This window comes from Podarcis liolepis, assembly GCF_965112155.1.
Source record: "Podarcis liolepis genome assembly, chromosome: 13".
NCBI lineage: Eukaryota > Metazoa > Chordata > Lepidosauria > Squamata > Lacertidae > Podarcis > Podarcis liolepis.
Window position 1 is genome coordinate 21,917,157 of NC_139573.1, and position 24,741 is coordinate 21,941,897.

At 48.1% G+C, this 24,741-nt stretch overlaps 1 protein-coding gene and 2 long non-coding RNA genes across 3 annotated transcripts; 2 read left to right on the forward strand and 1 right to left on the reverse strand.

The window, feature by feature from the left end:
* Positions 1–147: 147 nt before the first annotated feature.
* Positions 148–17,760, reverse strand: LOC310691863. The gene is made up of 2 exons (XR_014518580.1): positions 16,984–17,760; positions 148–842 (listed from the first exon to the last, which is right to left on the reverse strand). It is a non-coding gene; the product is annotated as an uncharacterized lncRNA (long non-coding RNA).
* Positions 853–13,623, forward strand: LOC310691870. The gene is made up of 3 exons (XR_014518589.1): positions 853–2,118; positions 7,838–8,232; positions 13,438–13,623. It is a non-coding gene; the product is annotated as an uncharacterized lncRNA (long non-coding RNA).
* LAT (linker for activation of T cells) lies at positions 13,856–24,093 on the forward strand. The gene is made up of 12 exons (XM_083472089.1): positions 13,856–14,070; positions 14,202–14,229; positions 14,998–15,050; positions 18,100–18,142; positions 20,280–20,341; positions 20,617–20,649; positions 20,883–20,940; positions 21,737–21,795; positions 22,339–22,392; positions 23,339–23,392; positions 23,553–23,627; positions 23,798–24,093. Exons 1-11 carry the CDS (start codon positions 13,962–13,964, stop codon positions 23,624–23,626), a joined length of 627 nt encoding a protein of 208 aa, XP_083328215.1. The 5' UTR covers positions 13,856–13,961; the 3' UTR covers position 23,627; positions 23,798–24,093.
* Positions 24,094–24,741: the final 648 nt, after the last annotated feature.

Genomic DNA, 24,741 nt, shown 5'->3' on the forward strand with positions numbered 1-24,741 from the left:
ATGTCACAAGAGGTCTAGGAGAAGGCTAGTAAGGGGTAAACTGGGGCATATTAGCTGTTGCAGCAGGAGAGTTTTCAAAAGCTTTTATGCAGGGGGAAAAACTAGAAGTGGCTCTAACTCAGCTTTTAATAAATGTTAGGGAAGAAATCAGAAAAAGTTTTTTTTTTATTCAAGAAACCTCTGCTTTAGTAGTATTAACTACATCTTACTGACTTCAGAACAGAGTTAGTCATCAGGGATACTTTTAAAAATAAAAAAATCCTGAAGCTTCTGTTCTGGCCTATTTGGTGGCCCAAAGGTTCTTGCCTGTTAAGAGTGTGTTGTCTTACTTTGAAGCGTCAAGAACGTGTGCAGTCAGAAATTGGGTGTAGTCAAAAGTTTCTCTTCGAGATCCAGAGGATAAGGTGCCTTGTTTTCTGTGTGTTTTTGCTTCTGACTTACATTCTTGCTCAAAACCATCTCAGCTAAGGAAGTAGTGCAGTGAGGTGATGTCACACATTTGGTGGATAAAGGCTGCCTGTTTTGCACATGGAGGCGGGGGGGGCATTCATTTGTGAAATCTGCCTAATTGCAAAGTTGGAAGGCATTTTTGTGACCCTGTAGCCATCTGACTTGCACCCCCCTCATAAGTGGTTTGGCTCACGTGCTTGGTTCATTAAGTGAAGCTGCATTGTGCTGCAGTGACCTTGATGTGATACAAATTATCTTGAAATTATTTCTTCTGTTTTCAGATTGTGGTGCACCGGGATGTAAAATCAGGTGTCTTCTGTAGAGACATTCCAGTGGAATAGCTGGGTTGTTGCTCTTTGCTGCAACAGATTCAGGGCCCAATCTAGAAGAGCCTATGTGAGATAGACAGATAGATAGATCTGTCAGCTGAGGATAACATGCCATGCCACTAAGGAAGTGAGCTCTGGCCCATGAAGGTTTATGCTACAATAAACATACTGGTTTTTGAGGTTCTTTCTTTCAGATCAAAATGAGTTTCTTCATGCGTTGCTTGGGTATGGTTTATTACTGGTTTTGAAAGATGTCCCACCACCACCTATAGAGGCCCTTCTACGCTTCGGAACAGATGTTGGCTTGAGGTCAAAGGTGTGTGTGATGATTTTCATGCCTGTTAATCCTTGAGGAATGAATGGTGATCTGTAGCATTTGCAGGTTGCAAAGAATGGAAATGAGATTTGAATTGCCCTTGTGGAGGGCTTGGAGGAAACCCCCAGGGGCTTAGTGGAAGAATGAGAGTCTCTATTGAGATTGTCTCTAGTACAGTGCTACCTCGGGTTAAAAACTTAATTTGTTTTGGAGGTCGGTTCTTAACCTAAAACTGTTCTTAACCTGAGGTACCACTTTAGCTAATGGGGCCTTCTGCTGCCGCCACGCCGCCAGAGCACGATTTTTGTTCTCATTCTGAAGCAAAGTTCTTAACCCAAGGTACTATTTCTGGGTTAGCAGAGTCTGTAATCTGAAGCATCTGTAACCTGAAGCGTCTGTAACCCGAGGTACCAATGTACTTCATATCAGCCGTGTTTCTTTGCCGGTTGGGTGGGGGAAAGCAGGGTGAGATACATTGTTTTTTCCACTGCTCAATGCACAAAGAGAGGCTGGTGAATCTCTTTCCCGTAGATTTATTTCATGTCAGCAGAAGTGCCAAATGCCTTTTCCTGGACTGTACCATCTTTCTTGAAGAAGAGCAGGGAGAGGGTTGTAAACTTCCCTGCACATTGAAAAACAGCAGGTTGAGAGGTTGGGTCAAACCCATCTTCCCATTTGGGTGTGGGTGTGTTTGTGTGTGGAGTTCTACAAGAAGTATGTTTAACGTGCTTTGCAAGCCAGGGTGCTGTGAGGTAAGGAGAAGTGGGTTTCTTTTGATTTTCTATTTCACATAAAAATAAATCCCCCCCCCCAATCTCACACCATATATAAATGGGGCACATATCTGGATAAAATGCACATGCCTCACTGCATCCAGCTTGGCATGGAGATGTCTTTCGTTCTTTTATGTATGGGAAGGCTCCCCACCCTCAGAAGAGCATTGAAATGTGCAAATTGCGCCCACCCCCCTGCAGCCTGAAATGGTACAGTCCAGAAAAGGCTTCACCACTTGATTCTACAGTGGTACCTCGGGTTAAGTACTTAATTCGTTCTGGAGGTCCGTTCTTAACCTGAAACTGTTCTTAACCTGAAGCACCACTTTAGCTAATGGGGCCTCCTGCTGCTGCCACACTGCCAGAGCACGATTTCTGTTCTCATCCTGAAGCAAAGTTCTTAACCTGAAGCACTATTTATGGATTAGCAGTGTCTGTAACCTGAAGCGTATTGTGAGGGTTTGATTAGCTGCTTGTGCGTGAAAACGTGCTCCCTCAGAGTTTGTGCGACCCCACAAACCTCCGTGTGTGACGGAGCTCCTCAGACATGTCTGCTCTAGTCACTAGTAGAGTCCGACAGTGGCTGTCTGCGGAAGCGTTTCCAGCAAAGAAGTTCCTTAACGGAAACGCGTCTCCTGGACTCACGGCGTGACAGTTTCCTGCGAGGTGTGGGTCTCCCTATGGGAGACTCCGATACCTCCCCACTGTTCTCGCTGGAAGCCTCCCTGAGCCCTCCCTCCTGCTCGCATTCCCTCAGAGACCCACTCCTCCCCCTGCTGGTCCCTGCTTCAGCAGTTGAGTCTCTTTCATCCTGCCTGAGTCCCTCCACCACCTGATGCTCTGATGGCAGTTCCCTGACATCCACCTCCCCTCCAGGGCCCCCCTCACCCCCTCCCAATTCCTCCCCCCTGGGAGGTGAAGGGCTAAAACCCCGAAACGAATCTTCCTCATCTTCTGACGTCTCGAACAATTCTCTCCATCGATCGTCGTCCTGGCCAGCTGAATCCTCCTCCTCTTCAGAATCTGGGAACCCCTCCAACTCCTCTTCCTCGTCGGTGGTGGCAAAGTATTCCCTTCGGAACCTCGCTACAGGCTGAGGTTTACGTGGGAACCTCTGATGAAAAGTCTCTATTAAAACCTCGTCATTGACATCCTCTGCCCTAACCCAGGTGTTTTCCGACTCCGGTTCCCCTTCCCACATTACCAAATACTCTACTTGATCTCCCTTCCACCTGGAATCGAGGATCTCCGCTACATGGTAGCTGTGTTCCTTCTCCTCCATTGCTGGTCCCCTAGTGACCCTCCCCTCACTGTCTCCTCTATACGGTGACAGCAACGACCTGTGAAAAACTGGGTGCAGCTTCATGTGGTTCGGTAACCGGAGCCTGAAAGCCACTGGATTGACCTGCTGTATGACTTCAAACGGACCCAGCCTTTTGGGTCTTAATTTCTTACAACCTCCTTTGAATGGCAACCCTTGGGTTGACAGCCACACCTGGTCCCCCACCCTGATGCTTTCACCTTCCCTTCTGTTTTTGTCTGCCTGCCTCTTATATTCCTCCTTAGCCCTGTTTAAATTGAGTTGGAGCTGGCGATGGATCGCTTCCATTTCTTCCACGAACTGTTCTGCAGCTGGAACGCTCCAGTTCTCCCCCTCCCCCCCTGGGAAGGCTCTGGGATGGCACCCGTGATTAGCCAAAAAGGGGCTCATCCCCGTGGACACGTTCTCTGCATTGTTGTAGGCAAATTCTGCCAACGCCAACTTCTCCACCCAATCATTCTCTCTGTCATTAACATAACACCTCAAATATTGTTGGAGAACCCCATTTGCTCTTTCCGCCTGCCCGTTGGTTTCAGGATGACGGGCCGTCGAGAAATTAACCTCTACATGCAGTAAGCTCATGAGCTTCCTCCAGAACCTGGAAGTAAATTGTTTCCCTCGGTCTGAAACCACCCTCAAGGGGGCGCCATGCAACCTAAACACATTCTCTACAAACAATTTGGCTGTTTCTTCTGCTGTAACCGCATGTGAGCAGGCTATGAAGTGGGCCATTTTAGTTAACAGGTCTACTACAACCATGATGGCTGTTTTCCCTCTAGACCTTGGCAGATCAGTCATGAAATCTATTGCCACTGCTTCCCACGGTCTCTCAGGTGTGGGCAGTGGTTCTAATAAACCAGCCGGCGCCTGCCTCTCCCCCTTGGCTCTTTGGCATTGTTCACACCCTCTCACATACTCCCGCACATCTTCCCTGACCTTGGGCCACCAAAATTCCCTGGTAACCAGCCACATGGTTTTGTGTTGCCCAAAGTGCCCTGCTGTGGGGCTATCGTGCAGCTGCTTGAGTACCTTCTCCCTCAATTCCCCTTCAGGTATGTATAACGCTCCCTTATAATACAATGCCCCATTTCTCTCCTCAAAACCACCGGATTTGTCTTCCTCCCCTCTGAGATCCCTGAGTTTCCCCTGGGCGTATGCATCCTGCACCGTACCCTCTACCAATTCCCTTTGCCCCACCAAAGTCGCCCCACACACCCAGCGGTCCTCTGGAATGATATGGGTTTCTTCGGGTGCTCCCTCCCCCTCCAAATATTCAGGTTTGCGTGAGAGAGCGTCCGCCCTAACATTCTCTGGGCCTGGCACATAACAAATCTCAAAGTTAAATTTGGAGAACTCTTGGGCCCATCTCAACTGCCTTTGGTTGAGCACTCGCGCCGTTCTCCAGTACTCTAGATTTTTATGGTCCGTGCACACTTGCACTTTATGTTGTGCACCAACTAGCAGATGCCTCCATCTCCGGAACGCCTCATGAATAGCAAGCAGTTCTCGGTCGTACACCGTGTAGTTCCTCTCGGATTTGTTCAGCTTCCGCGAGAAGAAGGCACACGGACGCCACTCTGACTCCTCCTTCCCCGGCTGCAGAAGAAGCACCGCCCCTATGGCTCTGTCAGATGCGTCTGTTTCAACCCTTAGCTTCTTTCGTAAATCCACATGCAGAAGTTGTTCTTCAGAGGCGAAGGCCCTTTTCAGTTCCTCAAACGCTCGCTCCGCCTCCGCCGTCCATACAAACTTCTTTTTACTGCTGAGACAGTCAGTGATGGGCGCCGTCAGATGGGCGAAGTTGCGGATGAACTTACGATAAAAGTTTCCAAACCCTAGGAACCTCTGCACATCCTTCTTGGTTTTGGGTGTTTTCCATTCCAGCACTGCCTGTACCTTGCCGGGATCCATGGCCAATCCCTTGTCTGACAGGCGGTACCCCAGGAATTCCACCTCCTTGGTATGGAACCGACACTTCTCCAGTTTGACCCACAGCCTGTTGGCTTGCAGTCTGCTCAACACTTCTCTGACGTCTCTCACATGTTGCTCCTCATTCTCAGAATACACCAACACATCATCTAGAAAGGCAACGCAGTTCTTGTAGAGCAAAGGGCCCAGCACGTGGTTCATAAAAGATTGAAAACACGCGGAGCCTGCTTGTAATCCAAATGGCATAACGAGGTATTCAAACGCCCCCAAAGGGGTAAACATGGTGGTTTTCCATTCATCCCCTTTCCTTATGCGTATCAGGTTGTACGCCCCCCTTAGATCCAGCTTTGTGAAAATCTTTCCCTTCCTCACCCTGGTCAAAATATCATCAATTCTGGGCATAGGGAACGCCACCGGTTCAGTCACTGCATTCAGCCGCCTAAAATCACATACAAGTCTCGGCTTGTCCGCATTTTTTTTGTCCACAAAGAACACTGGGCTCCCCCCTGCTGCTTTGGACTCTCTGATGAAGCCTCTCTTCAGGTTCTTGTCAATGAACCCTCGCAACTCCTGCATTTCCCTGTCTGACATGGCATACAACTTGCCCACGGGAAGCTGTGCTCCTGGGAGTAAATTGATCTGACAATCAAAGGGTCTATGAGGTGGTAGTTGGTCAGCTTCCTTCTCGCTGAACACGTCGCTGAGATCCGCATACTGTGGTGGTACCTTCACCTTCCCCATTACTTCAGTCCCTGCTAGGGTGGCTTGGGCCCCTGCTGAACCCTTCTCCCCTTTGCAGTGTTCTAGGCAATGTGCTGAACCAAAGGACACCACTCTTTGATGCCAGCCAACCAGCGGATCATGTAGAGCTAGCCAGCTCATTCCCAAAATAATGGGAGCGCCTCCCAGGGTGGCCACATTAAACGCTATCAGTTCTGTGTGCCTTGCCACCCTCATTATCATTGGGACAGTCTGCAAGCGGACTCCTCCTCCCAACAACTCCCTGCCATCAATCGTGGTCACCTGCAGGGGGTTGCTTAAAGGGATGGTCTGTATCTGGTGTTCAGCAGCAAACTCCTTGCTCATAAAATTGCAGGAGCTGCCTGAGTCCAATAGCGCCTTTATTTTTAGGGGGTGCCCATTCTGCAGCTCTAGCGACACTTCAATCACTAGAGCAGGTCGAGGAGCTTCTGGCACGGGCACTTTCACTGCTCTTTGGCCTGGCTGCAGTGCCCCAATTGTGGCAACCAGGCGTTGGCTTTTACCTGCTCCGCTCCCCCTTCTTCTCCCCCCTCAACAGCTCCCACCATCCCTTGCCATTCCTTCCTCTGGGGGCAGACTCTGGCAAAGTGGCCTGGCTGTTGGCAGAGATAGCATTTCCGGGGGCCCTTTCCCTCCTTCTTAGCTCCCTCGCTGGTTTTTGAAAATGCGCGCGCGCGCGCTGTTCCGATTTCCATCGGCTCTGCCGGCGGGAAAGCTGGCTCAGGAATGTCTGGAATGCGGAACTCCTTCCAACGTTCCCCTCTCCCTTCCCGCCTCTCCAAGGCTCTTGCCTCCTGCCGCGCTCCTATGGTCAGCGCAGATTTGGTCAGCTGATCCATAGACTCCGCCCTGGGGCTCCGTGCCAGCTCGTCTTTCACCCCCGAAGAAAGACCTTCTTCAAATAGCATTTGAACGGGTGCCGCCGATAAATCCCAACTCAGTCTGTGAATCAGCATGGTAAACTCAGTCCAATATTCACGGACAGATCGACTTCCCTGCTTACAAGCCATTAGCTGTCTGCGCACCACCCCTTCCTCAATATCGCTGGAAAACATGATATCCATTGCACGAAAGAACTTCATTGTGTCCTTTAGTATGTCATTGTGCGTTGCCATTAGGGGTCGAACCCAGTCTCTAGCCCCTTTCTCAAGATGCCCAATTACAAAAGCAACTCGCGATTCCTCATCAGGGAACTCATCGAACTGCACATTAAGGGCATATTGCATCTCTGTCCTAAAAGCATGGTAGTCCTTGGGGTCCCCCCCAAATTTCTGCACCAATCCTGGTACCTTTCTGGGGAATTGCGTGGCTCTCCCCTTCTTGTCTGCATCCTGAGCCCTTCTCTCCTCCAACCTCGCCGTCTGCAGGGCCAGTTGAACCTCCAACGCTCGGTATCTATCTTCCAAGCTTGGACCAGCTCCAGCCCCTGCTCCTCCGGTTCCGGTTGGTTCGCTCATGATGCCTTCTCTTGCACAGGCAGCGTACAAAGACTGTCGGACTGCTGTGAGGGTTTGATTAGCTGCTTGTGCGTGAAAACGTGCTCCCTCAGAGTTTGTGCGACCCCACAAACCTCCGTGTGTGACGGAGCTCCTCAGACATGTCTGCTCTAGTCACTAGTAGAGTCCGACAGTGGCTGTCTGCGGAAGCGTTTCCAGCAAAGAAGTTCCTTAACGGAAACGCGTCTCCTGGACTCACGGCGTGACAGTTTCCTGCGAGGTGTGGGTCTCCCTATGGGAGACTCCGATACCTCCCCACTGTTCTCGCTGGAAGCCTCCCTGAGCCCTCCCTCCTGCTCGCATTCCCTCAGAGACCCACTCCTCCCCCTGCTGGTCCCTGCTTCAGCAGTTGAGTCTCTTTCATCCTGCCTGAGTCCCTCCACCACCTGATGCTCTGATGGCAGTTCCCTGACACGTATGTAACCTGAAGCATATATAACCTGAGGTACCACTGTACTGAGCGTATAAAACTTGTCCTCTGGTATATCTGCATACAGGGCCCCCTTCTGCCCTTGGGAGAGAACTTGTGAGTTACACATTTCTCAGAGCACGTTCTGGGGTGTCTTGCAGTTGGGAGGAGGCAGGTAGATCTGGAACAGACTTAAGGATTGGCGAAGTCTTGGAGGCCCCCTTGATGTCTGGCTGATATCTCCAAAGCTTCTGAATGCGACAGATGTACCAAGATGATGTGCCTTCTCTTCCTCCCCCAAATGTCATAATTTAGTGCACCTGCCCTTCGACTTCCTGCTGGCGGCTGTGGTGCTTCCTTCCTGCCCAAGCAATCAAACAGCAGCACCGTCTCAGCCACAGCAGAGAAAAGAAGGCTCCATCCAGGCGTGAACTGGGAACCCCAGATGTGAGTTTTCATTGATGTGAGTGAGGAAGAGGAGGTGGAGGCAGTGGTGGAGCATGAGGAGTACTTAGGTGCTGACCCTTGTCCTGGCAATATACCCTAGGTGGTTGGGTTCAGGTCCCTGGGTCCTGTGGTGGAAGGAGCTGAGTTCCAGCTTCTGGGATTGTGCAGGGGGCACAAACAGGAAGGAATGGCAGTGCAGATGGCTGGGCTGAGGGGGGTGGGATTCTGGGGGGAGGCGGAAAAGACTTTTCCATGTGGGTGTTAGTTTGGAGTCTGACTTTTTTCCTCCTGAGTGTCCCAGTGAGTGTAGCGTAAACAGTGACCAGGACCACCAACTCAAGTTTGTAAGAATTCAGTTTTGACATTGCAAAATATGGAAATAATTGAGAATTGAAATTGATGTGCTGGAGGTCATTTGGACCTACACTAAAGCTGTGTAGTCATACATCAATAAACCGTTTAGTTCATTTTGGCTATAATTTTGGGTCCGTGGCCATTGTTGCTGGCTAGGCTGTGCCCATTGCCCCACCAGGGTGTGTAGGAATGCAAATTCAAACCCAGATTAACAGCGGGAAGCGATAAATTGTTTTTCTTCATTGCACAAAGAGCTGCTTTTCCTGCCCTGTGCCTCCCCCACCCCCTGTTCTGATCGCAATCTTTTTTCTGTCTTGCTATTGCATTCACTCTCTCCTTCCCTCCCTCCTATTTATCCATCTCTGACACTGGGTTCGCTTTGAAGGGCGTGGGGCATAATAAACAAGTAACGCTACATAGAAGAGGGCAAAAGAAATAGAACAGACACAGCCACGTAACAACCTCCCTTGAATTTTGGCCTGGCACCCTCCGCCCCCAACCAACTTTCCCATCCCTTCGTTTTGCCATTTTGCTCCAGTTCCCACCAACAAGCCAGTTTCCACCCAGTAACGGAACCCGTGGTTTGTGGTCACTTTGGCTTGTTGCCAGCGCTCCAATCAAGTGGAGTAGAAGTGGGGAGACCATGTGTGTGTGTAAGGAGAGTTTGGCATTATTCAGAGGTGTCAAACGGTAGGTTTCTCGCAGGCCCCATCCCTTTCCCTGCCCCCTCCCACCTACTGAATCATGAGTGGCGCCTAGAAGGTCTCGGCTAACTTCTCTTCTCTCCCTCCCCCTAAGCAAGACATTGCAACCTTGCAGCTGCAGAGTTGCAGCTGCAAATTCCCTCCCACGGCACCCACAACACAGAGCGAGGCTTTTTGCGCTGGCGCCCAAATCCGGCTGTGGGTTGTTGTCACTGGCGTGAGTCACCCCTGCTCCCACTGCTGTTCCCACACTCTTTTTTTCTTTCTATGCTGGGGGAGGGGCGCATCAAAGAACCTTCACTTACAACCTCGGGCTTCTGGAACAGGTTTTCTCTGTGTAGGAAATGTGGCATGGAATGTATCTGGTAAAACATTTGGATGGTTGTGTGTGGAGGTTTGTTTTAACAACATTTATACTCCAATTAGGAGCAGCAGAGGCAGTTGCTTTGGACTGAATCAGACTATTGGTCCATCTTGCTCATTACTGTCAACACTGACTGGTAGCAGCTCCCCAGGGTTTCCCAGCCCTACCTGGAGATGCCTGGGATTAAATTTGGAATTTTCTGCATGCAAAGCAGATTCTCCACCACTGAGATACAGTCGTACCTTAGAAGTCGAATGGAATCCATTCCGGAAGTCCATTTGACTTCCAAAACATTCAGAAACCAAAGCACGGCTTCTCATTGGCTACAGGAAGCTCCTGCAGCAAAATCAGAAGCCCCGTCAGATGTTCAGGTTCCAAAGAACTTTCGCAAACCAGAACACTCCCGGTTTTTGATCGTTTGCGAACCAGAACCTTTGACTCCCAAGGTGTTCGGGAGCTGATGTACGACTGTACTGCCTTTCCTCAATAGTAGTAAAAGCTCTGAGCATTTGACAATAAATTTTAAAATTAGCAATCAATAACTAGCAATTGAAAACAACTGAAAACATTTTTAAAAAATTAACTGTAAAAGGGATTAAAACATGGCAACATCTATCTGTCTGGATAGGCTTGCCAAAACAAAAACGTTTTACGCAGGTGCAAAAAAGAGGTACAAGGAAAGGCAACCCTGCATGTAACCTGCTCCCAAATGCTTAAGGGCTTTATATATGAATAGTAATACTTTCACTTGGCCTGGTAACAAGTGAGAATTCAGTGCAGGTCTCTGAGCAAAAGTACTATATGCCGAGAAGGTCTCATTCCTGCCAGTAACTGTGCTGCACTAACTGATGTTTGCAGGTTCAGTTCAAGGGAAACCCCACATAAAGTGCATTGCAGTAATCCAATCTTGAAGTCACCAGTGCCTGAATTACTGTAAATTCTCCCAGACCAGGAATGATCAAAGCACATTTTGTACCATACGCAGCTGGCAAAAGACACTTCTGGTGCCTCAGGACATGCCAACACCCAAGGATAGAAGTGTCAGCTCCAAGTACCTAGCTCTATGATGTTCTTTCATTCACGATGGAGATGTCTCCACTATGCCTCCTAACCCAGCAATTTAATCCATGTAAGTTTCTAGTCCACAGCAATCTTTTTTAGTTGGAGTACCTTGACAAAAAAAGGGATGAGGGTGGCGCTGTGGGTTAAACCACAGAGCCTAGGGCTTGCCGATCAGAAGGTCGGCGGTTCGAATCCCCGCAACAGGGTGAGCTCCTGTTGCTCGGTCTCAGCTCCTGCCAACCTAGCAGTTCGAAAGCACGTCAAAGTGCAAGTAGATAAATAGGTACTGCTCCGGCGGGAAGCTAAACGGCATTTCCGTGCGCTGCTCTGGTTCGCCAGAAGCGGCTTAGTCATGCTGGCCACATGATCCGGAAGCTGTACGCCGGCTCCCTTGGCCAATAAAGTGAGACGAGCGCCGCAATCCCAGAGTCGGTCACGACTGGACCTAATGGTCAGGGGTCCCTTTACCTTTACCTTACCTTGACAAAACCTATGTCCATTTTTAAATTATTTTGTTTACATCTGTCTCTTTCCCCTGGAGCTCAAGGAGGTGTGGGGAGGGTTCTAGCCAATCTCCCATCCAGACCCAGGCCAGTTTGGCTTCAGCACAGTGGCTGCCTTAGGTGCCTTCAGACTAGGGGTGAGGGAGAAATCCAATTGAGTTGGCATTTCTCTGTTGGCATTAAGTGAACCTACCTAATCCACACTTTCCGAAGCTGTACATGAACTGAAATAAAGCCGTCTTTTGAAATTTGCACTCTTCTGAATTTTGCAATGCAATTCTCTAACCAAGCAGTGCATAACAAAATGCATATACTGGGGCAATGTGTGCATTTAAAAAGCATGTACAAGGGAACATGCATTGTGTTAGGGGAATTTGCATTGCAAAATTATGTATATTTAGGGAAATAAGTGAATGCTCCATGCACAAACATACACTGCTCCTTTCAGGCAGCTGGGGATGGCAAAACCCTATCAATTTGGGTTTCTCTCTTTTTCTCATTTTTAAAGTCTTATGTTCAGATCTTCACATTAGTTTGCAATTTTTTAAAAAAAAACCTCAAGAAAATTGATCAGCATTTTAGTGGAAATGTCTCCTAACAGACACCTCTGAAAACAATTCTGTTCGCTAACTTCCCTATCTATTCCCCATCATGGTCACATTTGTGGCAAAAAAATAATGCTGTTGTCTGTCTGTTGTCTCTTGCTCAAATCCAGAATGTGTATACCTGCCTTGGCTTTGTGAATTAGCATCCTGCTGAAAGGTACTGTGGATCATAGCCTAGAACCCAATTTGTATCTCCAAGCTTGTATTGAATTTGGGGGGTCCCTCCTTTCCAAAGCCGCCTTGAACCACCCACCCCAACCATTGTCTTTCGGCCCAGCCTCTTGGAGATTTCTTGGGCATCCTGCTGCTGCATGCAGTTAAGCGGTGTGTCGATTGGGTGTGTGCTTCCTCCTGTTATCGCCTCCCTGGCTGATCTGTGGAGATCTCTGTGGTCTATCAGTAATGGTGGGATTAGCACATGCATTTAAAAGAGAGCTCTCTCTGCGCTACTGATTGCCTTCCAGCTGCAAATTCATAAGGGGAACAATGTTGCGTAAGGCTCAGTATCTCTGTGCACACAGGGCAATGGTGAGGCCCTATAGGCCATGTTGTTCCATCCTGAGTGAACAGAGTATTTGGCCTAGAATGTTTCCCTAGAGCCAGCCTATCTGCAGACTCAAACAGCAACTTTTTGGGACCCAAATCCCCCAGAATGCGGGCTGGTGCAGAGGGAGGGGGCAGCCAAGGTCTCGGAGGACTAAGCCAGCTTGGGGGCCCTGAAATACTTAAGCTGTCATGCAAAAAACGCCCTGGGCCTCTTGAATCGACCAGGGACTCTCACCCCGACCTCAGACAAGCTATGCGCAGGCCTGCTGGTGCACCTGCCTAAGCTGTATAAGTATTGTGGAGATAACTCCCAAAATTGTAGCAAAAAGTTTTCTCCCCCTCTTTTGTTCTTTGCTTCCACAGATGGATGCCAGCCACTGGCAAAATTGGGGTTCTTATATATGTTTATACCCTAGGAGTTTGGGATAAGTAGTTAGTCTAGCTAGAGCAGAAAAGCACAGTGCACAAGACTCTTCAGTGAGTTGCTTACTGAAATGCCAAAATGAAATTTATATACATTTGCAAAGCATTCACTGAGACAACATGATTCGCTACTCAAATAATAAAAAATGAGGGAGGGCTTTTAAATTTGACCAAGGCAGAAAAAAAGCCTTGTGCTTTCCTTTGGGATTTGCCAGCGCTTCATTGGCAGATGGGCAAGAATTATTGGCCGGCAGGTAGAAGGCTGTAAAAAAGGATTCCCTGATAGGAAATTTGAAGAGCATTCTTGTAGTGCAGGCCTGGCAAACTTTGTGTTTTTTAGAATCTACCGGTACTTCGGATTTTTGCTAGAACCCCGCAGTTCACTGGCCAGAGGCGGACACAAAACAGTAACTTGGGTCAGAGTCAGACACAAAATAGTGTCCAGTGGGGTGGAGCCAATTATTTCTTGAACCCCATGAACCATACAGTGGGATGACCTTGCATATATAAATAAAAATTAGCATGTGGCTGTAGAACGGGGATTCTAACAACCTAAATTTGGAGGGGGGAATCTTTTTGTTAAACTGTTGTTGGGAGTGAAAAACACTTGCCAATCTATTGCCAATCATTCCATGGTCTACCAGTTGAGACGTCCATACCTGCTAAGGCTTTGGCCTGAAGAACAGCAACCAAGACACTCCTTCCTCTGCCTGTTGGATACTGAATGTTCAAGTTCCCATTCAGGAAGAGAGAACAAATGCCTCTCTGCTGCTCTGTCTTCTAACATTCCCGCATTCATCGGGCCTAGCGAAGGGGCTACCACATCACAATGTAAGCAAGCCCAAGCTGTTCTCCCCCCACTCCGCTATCTTTTGTGACATGCTGCTGCTACATAGTGTGAAAATCCACCCAAGCGCTGTCAAAACTCGAAATAAATTCTGAATAAGACATTTCAATAAGCTGAATTTTCTGGGTGGATAGGGACCGGGACAAACAGTTATATTTGGTTTCATTATCTGTTTAACACACACCGAGAACTTGAATTTGGCTGTTTCCCCACAAGGCTATTGACATGTTGTGCCGCTAAGCTGCTCAATGCTGTTTTTCACCTCGGAGTTTGCACCTGCCCTGACTCCAGGATACTGCTTCTGTCCCCCTCGCAGGTGGCATGGATGCCTCGCACACGGGTGACATCTTCTGGGTGCTGGCATTTACTGTCCCACTTCTGGTGATTCTACTTGTGCTTTGCATTGACTGCCGGGACCCTGAATTAGACAGTTAAGTCTCTTCTGCCCTCCCCAAACTTCCTTTCCCCAAGGAGCAAACAGTTCCCGACTTCTCCATTCATTGCTCTCACCTCAGTGAACTTCTTAATTACATTGGTGTCTCTTTCCCTCTCTCACAACAGCACAATCTGTTGATGAATACCAGGACAAGTAAGTGACTGACCGGGGTTTAATTGGGGGGGGGGGGAATGGTGTGTGCAAAACCAGAACTTGGGGAGGTTTGGAAAATGGATGCATGTTCTAAGGTGGCCAGATGCAATGGGCAGCTTCTACCCCAAAAGGAAAAGGTGCATTTCTTAAGATTTTTTCTCTTTTGCACCCCTAGGAAGGTACAGAGGTCCTGCCTTCTGTCTACTCCCCTCACCCCAACTCTATTATACAATTCCCAAAGTCGCAAAGCACATGGATACTGCATGAAGGCCACTTTTTGGTACAGTGGAGGAAAGGGAAATTGTTTGTGGTGTTAGCATGCTACTCTTTCAAGTGCTTTGCATGCAGAAGGTCCCAGGTTCAGTCCCTGGCATCTCCTAGTAGGGCTGAGAAGGACTCTGATCTGAAACCTTGTACAGCCCATGTCTGTCAGTGTAGACCAGGGATAAGGAACCCTGTAGCCTTCCAGATGTTGCTAGACTATAATAGCCCCTGGCTATTGGGAGGGTGGGGCTTGAGGCCAGTGGATGTTGGGAGTCCCAACAGTAGCTGGAGAGCCCTGGGTTCCCCATCCATGGTGCAGGCTGTTCTCTACAGAGTGAGATGGACCAATGGCCTGGCTCTGTAGAAAACAGCTTCTGACGTTTCATCCAAAACCTGGAAGGGGAGAGTTTCTTGTGCGGTTTTGGGGAGCAGATTGATATGTCTCTCAAGCATGATTCCTGTACTGTCCATGAAGAGAAGAATGATTAATGCATTGCCCCACAGGCCTTCAACTAGTGCACGTTCGAGTTCAACTTTCAAGTTGATACGTCCTCCCTGTGAGTAGCTGCCCATTCAGTGCTATTTTAAAATTGAGATTTTAAGAAAGGCTGGCTTGTAGTCTCCTGCTTTATCTGCTCTTGGTTGTTGTTGTTGTTGTTACTACTACTACTACTATTATTATTTATTACCATCACTGAAGACTTTGGGAAGCTGATACAGCCATGTGGGGTCTCATTGAACAAATCTGCCCCACTGTTCTGCCTCAACACCACCACCACCTCGACAAGGCACAATCTTACAGGATTCCTAACAATATCCTCTGCTCCAAACTTACAACTTTTAGATCTGAAATGCCATTGATGGCTCTGCTCTGCCTCCACAGTTGGAGGCAACTATACTTCTGAATACCAGTTGCTGGAAACCACAGGAAGTGAAAGCGCTATTATGCTCAAATCCTGCTTTTGGATTTCCCACAGGCATCTGGCTGACCACTTTGTGAACAGGATGCCAGACTAGATGGGCCATTGGCCTGATCCAGTACGCTCTTCTTATACTCTTAAATTCAACAAGGCATGGTTTTTTGGCTCATTGCCAGTCAGAAGCAAACTACATGTGATACTAATTTGTGAGAAAGTCACATTTTTTTGTTTATTTAATAGCCATGAGCTGCTGTGCATGTGACTCCCCTCTCCAAATTTTCATTGGGAGCCCCCTCCCTCAGACTAATATAATAGCTGTGGTGAGGGGAGGGGGGCCCTATTTCCTTACTTACTTTATTAACAAAACCCAACTTCCACTTAGTGGTTTTCCTAAAACCTTACCACTGCCAACATTTAATATCACTTATACCCTTTGCACCTTTAACGCACCAATAATCCTAATGGTAACTGTGCGATATAGGCATGGTCCGTAGTTACTATATTTAACAAAGGTATTAACATCTATGTATTGCAAGCTTCTCTAGTGCACCAGCTTATGTGGTAACTTTAATATACAGTAGTACTGTCTTTTTAGATCGTTATATACTGTACTAATTTGTTAGTGTTACTTTGATTCCAAAAGCTTACTTTGCACTACTATTACAGCTTTGAGAAAGTGGTTAGTTACCCCATTAAAACACTTTTGCCAGATTGCCCTTGTATTTACTTCACCCTGGTTGTGCCTCACCAACACTGTAACTGAAGACTTTGTTTTAACCCCTACTGACATATTGAGAAGCACATGTCTTCTTTTACTGTACAGTCATACCTCGGGTTACAGACACTTCCGGTTGTGTTTTTTTTGGGTTTTTTGTTGTTGTTTAGTCGTGTCCGACTCTTTGTGACCCCATGGACCAGAGCATGCCAGGCACTCCTGTCTTCCACTGTCTCCCGCAGTTTGGTCAGACTCATGTTTGTAGCTTCGAGAACTGTGTCCAACCATCTCGTCCTCTGTCGTCACCTTCTCCTTGTGCCCTCCATCTTTCCCAACTTCAAGGTCTTTTTTGGGTTACAGACAGCCAAAACCCGGAAGTACCAGAATGGGTTACTTCAGGGTTTCGGCGGTCAAGCATGCGCAGAAGCACAGAATTGCAACCCGTGCGTGCGCAGACGTGCAGACACAGGTTGTGAATGCTGCGGGTTGCGAACGTATATCCCGCACGGATCACGTTCGCAACCTGAGCGTCCACTGTACTGGAATCTATACTCTTGCTTTCCTTCCAGGCACCAGAGTCCAGCAGACAAAAGTGTCATTCACCTCTGCCCTCTTGGCAGAGACGGAGCTAGCTGCTCTGGCACCCGGAGCACATGCTGTGCACCCAGGGGCTAGCCGGGCCCACGGTGAGTGTCCCAGGGGGCGGGGGGCGGTGTCACTTCCCCTCAGGGATGACACCCAGGGCGGTCCGCCCTCACCACACCCCTCTTCCTCCGCCACTGCCTCTTGGTGCTGTAAATGATGAGTTGTTCCTCTTGGTTCTTCAGCCTAAGCCAAGTGCTTCACCTGACTTACCCCAGCCAGTCTTTGGCCACTCTGCCTTCCCCTCAGGTCTTCTTCTTTCCTCTTCCATGATCCAGCCTGGACTGAGCTCCTTGACTGGCCAGCACCCAGCTTTATCGTCCCCCAGTCTAGTCCCAGCCAATCACGCTGTCTAATTAAACATTCTAAACCTGCAACCACCAACCAGAATATGCGTATCTTCTATCCTCCTTTTGCATACTGAGAGTTCCATCTCCAGCCCCTCCTCCGTTGTCAGTTAAGGTCCCCCACTGACAGTTAAACCAGCTTTTACCTGACCAGAAAGAAGACTTCCCCCACCAAACACACTGCAGTGTACATCAGAATATAAATGACAAAGCACACCACTCAATACACATTGAAACACTGGTGAAATGAGCAGGATTTCTCCACAACAGTGCAGGGGAAAGCAATTTTAATTGGGATTGAAAACTTCTCAAACTGCAGCCTTGATTTATGTATTGAGGGCTCCTATAACTTTTACATCTTCTTAAAAACTTTTGAAACACTTCGCTACCAGATGTCCATGGCTGCCCATCAAGGCGTATTCCCTTATGGTTTGCAAAACAAAACACAACATTATAATTTTAAAACATTTTAAAATGTGCTAACATAGCGTAAAAAAATGTGATCCGTTAGGAATTTACCAAATGCAGCTTACACCATTAGAGCCCAGATATTGTGTTGTTTTAAAATTCAAATTGTTTTTAAAGGCCTGGATGGATAAAAGCAAATTTCTCCCCTTGTGCCAAAAAGGCCACAAACCTGATGGTAAGCAGCTCTCTTTGGGGAGGCCCTTTTGGAGCAGAGGTGCCACCACCAGAAAGGCCCTCTCCCTAGAAGCTGCCCCCTTCTGTAGCCTGGCAGGGCCGATGAGGTAGGGCCTCTGGCTCTGAAGAGAGGAACTTAAGGTTTGAGTGGGTGTGCATTTGAGAGAAGACCACCTTTCAATTTACCTGGTCCTCCCAAGCCATTAAAGACTGGAGTGTGGCCTTTGTGCTGCTGCTGCTTTTTGGGGGGTGGAACATGGGAGGTGAGCCAAAAGCTGGGATCTCATGCAATCCTTTCAGGTGATGGCATCTGCTTTCTTCTCTTTCTTCAACCTTTCAGCCCCATCTTGGCCTGCCGTTTCATCCCAACCAGACACGTGGAGGTAAGCAGTCCCTGAACAATTTGCGAGCTGCTTACTGAGCATCCGTCCATCCAGGCGTCCCCAACACCACACACTTCTGTTTTGAGCAAAGAATAAGCTTGTTTCTGTGAGTGAGCACATGTGCTTGAAGCCTTGCCCTCTAGTACAGTGGTACCTCAGTTTTCGAACAACTCCGCTGACGAACATTTCGGATTTCGAACGCCGCAAACCTGGAAGTAAATCCTTCGGTTTTCGAACACACCTCAGAAGTCAAACATGTCTCTGATGAGTGCAAGATCCTGAGGCCTAGATGTTGGCTATTGAGTTTTCGGTTTTCAAACGTCTCAGAACTCGGAACGGTCTTCTGGAATGGTTCATGTTCGGAAACAGAGGTACCACTGTATGTCTGCAAATGTATTTTGCGTGTGGGGGAACATCAGCACATCAGTCACTGCTGGTTTGTAAAGCTGTATGGGTACAATGACCGCTCCCCACATCAAATGGAGGTGCCTTTTGTGTGGTCGTGCGCAGCCCCCTGGATCCCAGTGTGGCTCCCGGTAGTACGGGCTGGCTTTGCCCTCCCCAGGCTGGATACCTGGAGGTCTCTGCCTACCTCAGCCAATCGCCCAATCCCGCCTGGGGAGGCGTTGCCAGGGGATCAGCCAGGTAGGGGGAGGGACCATCCTGCCTACACAACAGAAGGTGAATCTTACCTGCGAAGCGTCAGTTGGCTCCAGAGCTGCTCCCACCCTCCCCTCCCTCAGTTAAGCCTTCTTTTGTGGGTTAACCTTTATCCACAGGTACACAGGCGCTGCTACGTCATGGTCGCTGTTGAAGGGACGGAAAGGAATTTTCCTGCATTGGCAGGTTTTGCCTTTCCCGTGGCAAAACGTCACAACTTTGGTGGTTTCAGGCCTTGGGTGGAATCCTTTAGTCTATCTTCCTAAATGGGGAGGGGGGGTGAAGCGGTGACCCACACCCCCCTTGCAACGGTGATCCCAGGGTTCCCCATTAAAGGGGTTTTGAGGGGAGGCATTGGCCATAGGCCAAGAGGTTGTCATTGCTCTCCCCTGTGACAGCGGCGAAACGGGGGGTGGGGCTGGGGCGGCTCTCTGCTTGAACATATGTTCTCCAGAGCCAGCCCAATCCCCACACATTCTGGATAACCCTGAAGCCTCCCAGATCCCTGGCTGGGGACTGGGAAGGATAAACGCCCCATGCCGGGGCCAAGGTCTGCCTACATCTGAAACTTAATAAAGTTGTGGCCAATTTTAATCCCATAGCATGTTGTCTTGAGTAATTATTCTGCTTGGGGGTCACCCAGGGTTGGGGGGACACCGCCTGTCCACGCAATGTTCACCACTGCCCACATTAATCCTGTAGTTTTTTGAAAAATGTTGCTGTGTGTGTGAGAGAGTAAGTGTGTCCCTCCCAACCAGCTCTGATCTGGTTTGAAAACACAGACCGTGTAAAGACATCCATGCCCACCCCCTGGTGTGGACAGACAGTGGACAACTTCGAAATGCATCCAACTGTACTGATGTTTACATTAATGTACAAATGTGATTCTGAATGCAGTGTGGAAGGGGTTAGCTCCCTTGTTACGCTCTAAGCTGGTGACTATTCGCCCAATATAAAAAATGCTGCATAAAAACCCATAAAGAAGCAAAGAAATATACAGCAAAAGAGTAAGGCAGAATTCTAGCTCAGTGGTCCTCCAAAATGCTTGGGCAAATAAGAGTCTGACTCTGAACCCTTCCCAGTGCATCATTCATTATTATTATTACTATTACTACTACTATTATTATTATTATTATTATTATTATTATTATTAACCCACCCATCTGGCTTGGTTTCCCCCAGCCACTCTGATACATGATAAAACATCAAACATGAAAAACTTTCTAATATCTTTCACACAGGGTAGTTGATAAGAGAAAATATAAAAAACCCTACATTTAGATGCAAAAGCATCACTTGCCTTCAGCTTCAGAGAATATCTCCAGTTGGCATTCTTCCAGCACCTATGGATTCCTCATCAAAGTGGGGGTGATGGCTCTTAAAAGCATGTTGGGAGCATCATCTTGGTCCTCTTGTCATTCCATGGCAGCTTTTGTACCTGTATTTAACCCCTTTCCCTCTTTGTTCACATGCACAGCAGATGCCGCCCATTCAGTCTTTCCTATCCAGCACTGTCATACGAAGTTGAAAGGGATAATGGTGAGTTATGAAGGAAATGTGTGTGTGTGTGTGTTTTGCAAGGTTTAGGAAGTGGACGGGTTGGGGGGCTTCTTTCCTACCGAAGCCTTTAAAGGGCAATGGGAGGCTGAGTTCTGGGAATCTAGCCATCGGAATGAATAGCCTTTTGAAGGACTGCTTCTATGAAATAGAAATGGGGGGATGAGGGGCAAATGGTATTGGTCTGGGAAGCTGCAGGCACTCGGTAGGCTTAATCAGTGCCCTCCTTTTCTCTTTGTGGCATGTCCCCGTCTCAGAAAGCATTCCCAGTTATGAAAACCAAGGCGAAGGTGAGTAGGAATTATTGGTTTTAAGGCCACTTTCTGGAACATACAGCTTGGCTCACTTGCATGAGTCATCTACTCGCTCTGCAGTTTTGCAGTGCTCTTGGACTTGACTGTACCTCACCGTGACTGGATTCTGCAGGCTGGTTTTGGCTCAGTATGGGGTGGGGGTTCCCAGTATATGTGAATGTAAGCTCATATGCATATCATAACTCTGCTAATGCTCTCTGTGCTTCCAGTACAAGCTGGTGCCACTGATGATGAGGATAATGATGACAACTATGTCCCTCCATACATGTAAGTCTTTTTTGGGGGGGGGTCAGAGGTCAAACCTTATAATGGATTTTAGTTGGATCATTCATAGAAATCTGTTGGCACACTATGTGCTCTGCATCTATAAAGTCCCCAGCATCTCTGCTTAATGGATTATATACCACCTTTCTTCCGCTTGCTCCATCAGTATTGTTCACTGCTTAAAGCAGGGATAGGGAATGTGTGGTTGTTGGACCGCAGCTCCCATCAGCCCCAGCCAGCACAGCCAAAGGCCAAGGATGATGGGAGTTGTAGTCCAGCCAAATCTGGATCCTCTCCAGACTGTGCAAAACGGATTCCATTTTCTAAATCTGCATACTTCATACTGGCAAATTTACATTTGCACAACTATCGCGGACCAAATCACTCTGCTGCTTTTGCACAACAAATCCACTTTGGGAAAAAAAGTGCACGTTTTGCAGTAGGGAAGGTGGTGGGGAAATATGAAATATTATATGAAAAATATTAAACCACCAGCAGTTAATATGTTATAAATGGATGCCAACACACAAAGAAAAAAATATCTAAAACATCTAAAAACACCTTTAAAAATGCAATTCCAGTACAGAGCTGCCTTGGGACTAGGATTAGCTGCGAAAGGCAGTATCCGAATGAAAATATATACCGTAAGCAGTGTTGGCCCTTGACTTCAGAAAACTGCTGCCAGTCCGAGCAGCCAATGTTGCATGAGATGGACTGGTGGGTTTCATTCAGCACGAGTCAACTGCTTATTTCTCGGATCAGTGCAGCACCAAAGCTTCTTTTCCCTTCTCTTCCACAGTGACGTGCTGCCAGATGCGCCACTTACAGATCAAGGCAATGAAGACGGTGCTTCCACAGGTGAGTTGGCAGCAGGTGGGATGGACTGACTCCCTCCTGGGACCGGGGCTGGGGTTCTCTTGGAGAGTGTTGTGGCAACCCATCTGTCTACAACCTCAGGGTCATCTAAATGTAGCACTTATTTCTCTCCCACCTTACATCCAAGGAACTCGGAGGTGCTGTAAATGGCTGCTCCCCTCTCCCATTCAATCCTCACAGCAACCCTGCAGAGTAGGTTAGGCTAAGAGACAGTACCTGGTCCAAGGTCACCCAATAAGCCTCTTGGCTGAGTGGAGATTGAACCCTGGTCTCCCAGGTCCTGCTGCAACACCCTAACTCAGTGATGGCCAAACTTGGCCCTCCAGCTGTCTTGGGACTGCAACTCCCATCACCCATAGCTAACAGGACCAGTGGTCAGGGATGATGGGAATTGTAGTCCCAAAACAGCTGGAGGGCTAAGTTTGGCCATCACTGCTGCATCACAGTGATTCTAAATGAGAAAGGAACTTGGGACACAATTGGGAAAGGGCAGTGTTTGAAGTGCTTCTGATTTTTCCTTTTCAGATTCCCTAGGGGAGCAGTATGAGAATGTGCTCGAGTGTGAGCGCAATTCGCCCGGTGAGTGTGGAAAGTAGATCTATGGGGCCCGGCTAGTCAGGAATGAGGGCGTGCGATTGCATTGAAAATGGAGGTGGGTTTGTACATGCCATGCCAGGCACAGCTGGACGTATCATTAGGCAGAATCAGGGCCAGGCAGAATCGGGTGGGTGGAAGGTTAATTTTTGGTGTCCCAGAGCACTCAGTGGAGCTTACTCCCTAGTAAGGGCATTTAGGGTTGCAGGCAGAAGCAACTAACTGAAAGATCCAGCCAATGCTGGCCCCAGTTTTGCACTAGTTGCCAGAGACTTATATTAAAAAACTTTGCTATGAGCAGCCTTGCTTCCAATATTTTTTAAAAACCATATAATAATTTGCATAGCTCCTGCAAAGCAGCATACCACCTTGGCAAAAATAAAAAAAATCCTGTGTGCTGCAGGTTTCATTGTGCTGAGCAGATGGCCCACATAAGCTACTGTTTATGTGTCCATCCCAGAGGCTGAGTCAAGGAGTTTTGTGGTTGTGGAAGGGGACTTGAAACTGGTTCTTCTTGAGTTAAACCAGCTCCTTCGTGCTGTCTCTGCTGTGACTGAGCAAGCAAGAGGCACTGCTGAGGCGGGTGCAGTGCAGGGTGGTCCGTCAGGACAAACAGGACACTTCCCCACCAAGCTCAGTCTGTCCTCAGCCCAACCTCTTTTGATGACCTCCTTCCTTACAAGCGGTCCAAGAGGTAGTGCCATCTGCTGGACTCTTCTGCCTTAATTTCAGGGTTGCCTTTGTCAAACTCGGCAGGAAGGAAGGGTGTGGAGAAAACTAGAATGAGTTTGCTCCGCCCATCACTGGGTCTGGCTCCCCCTACTGTTGGCCTCCCTGCCTTCTGCCCACACAGTCCCAGTGGACACCAGTCTCTCCACTGGATGTACCTCAGAACCTTCATTAAATCTTCCATTTTCTCTCTCCGTCAAAGGTGACTATGTCAACGTACTAGAACCAGAAGCTACCATCATGGGTCCTTGTTTTGGTGAGTAGAAAAAGCCTGCTGTGTGGGCCTGCTAGGAAGTTCTCATTTAATTTCCCTATAGTCCCTCATTATCCATTTCTCTGGCTAATTGCCTGAGGGCTCTGGGTGGGGCCCTATATCTCCCTGCCATAATTTTAAGTCCTTTGTCATTTTCCTGTAGTTGGCAGTGGCACCAGTGATCGGGAAAGTGAAGATGACACTCTGGACTATGAGAATGTCTGTCCTGGGCTTTGAGGTATCTGGATTATGGTGTCTGTTTGGGGCACGGGACGGATGTAGGGTGTGTGTGTGTGTGTGTGTGTGTGTGTATGGATGTGGCTTCATATATATGATAGAGGGCAACCCTAGATCCTGCATGCCAGCAATCACCTCTGAGCATCTTAATCAACATCTCTTTCTCTCTAGGTTGAAAGGTTCATTTGCCGGTTGCTCCAGTCACCTATATGCAGGATGCATTACCTGGTTGGCCTAAGGACACTGTCTTCCCAGTCACCCTCAAATATTGCCGTAACTTATTGCCTCCTTTGCACTTTGGCTGACACATCCTGAGAATTTCCCACAATACTATAGAATCTTGGAAGCAAGATTCGGAAGCTTGACTGTCCATGTGGAACTGGTCTTCTAACACTCCCCCCCCCCCAGCCCGCAAAGCATTCTGGGTTGTTTATGTCTCTTGGCTAAATAAAGAACTGGTAATTTCATTGTTGTACTTGAAAGGGAATTGGTGCAGGATTATGGATGGGGAGAGATGCCTAGAAGGGTCTGAACAGAGTCTGCAGGGATCAGGTGAGCAGATAAGTCTTGACAATTGCTAAACAGTGCACTGGGATTCTAACTTTGGTTTCTACTTCAACTGAAATGAACCTCAGAGGTTCCTCGCTTCCTTGAGCACTGCAGCCTGCATTCGGTTACTTGGGACGACAGAGTATTAGAGTATTAGAGACATTATGCAACATTATTGCTTCCTCAACTTGGGATGCTTACACACAAGGCTTTTAAAGTGGAATTGCTGTGCTTCATCCACTCTTACTTATGCTCCATCTTTCAGTTTTCAAAAGCACGGCACCAGGCAGTTTCCATCATTAAAGCAACAAGCAGTGCTTTTTATCTGGGGGTACACATACCCCTAATATTTTGTGAATCTAAGTTTGACCTCATTGAGGGGCAGTATGAGTAGGAAAATGACAGTAGCCCCAAACATCTTTTTAAGGAAAAAAAGCACTGGTAACAAGTCATTCTAAAAATAAAAAATTAGCATTAAATCAAGCCGATCAAACAGATCCACAAGGAGACGGAAATTAAAGGAGGCCAAAAGCTTATCAGAATATAGTGTAAACAAAATTTATGGC

Excerpts from the sequence above, each read along its gene's own strand:
- LAT (XM_083472089.1), top strand. The coding sequence starts at position 13,962 with ATGGATGCCTCGCACACGGGTGACATCTTCTGGGTGCTGGCATTTACT. Across the intron at positions 14,071-14,201 it reads CCGGGACCCTGAATTAGACA|CACAATCTGTTGATGAATAC; the intron begins GTTAAGTCTCTT and ends CTCTCACAACAG. Across the intron at positions 21,796-22,338 it reads TGAAGACGGTGCTTCCACAG|ATTCCCTAGGGGAGCAGTAT; the intron begins GTGAGTTGGCAG and ends TTTCCTTTTCAG.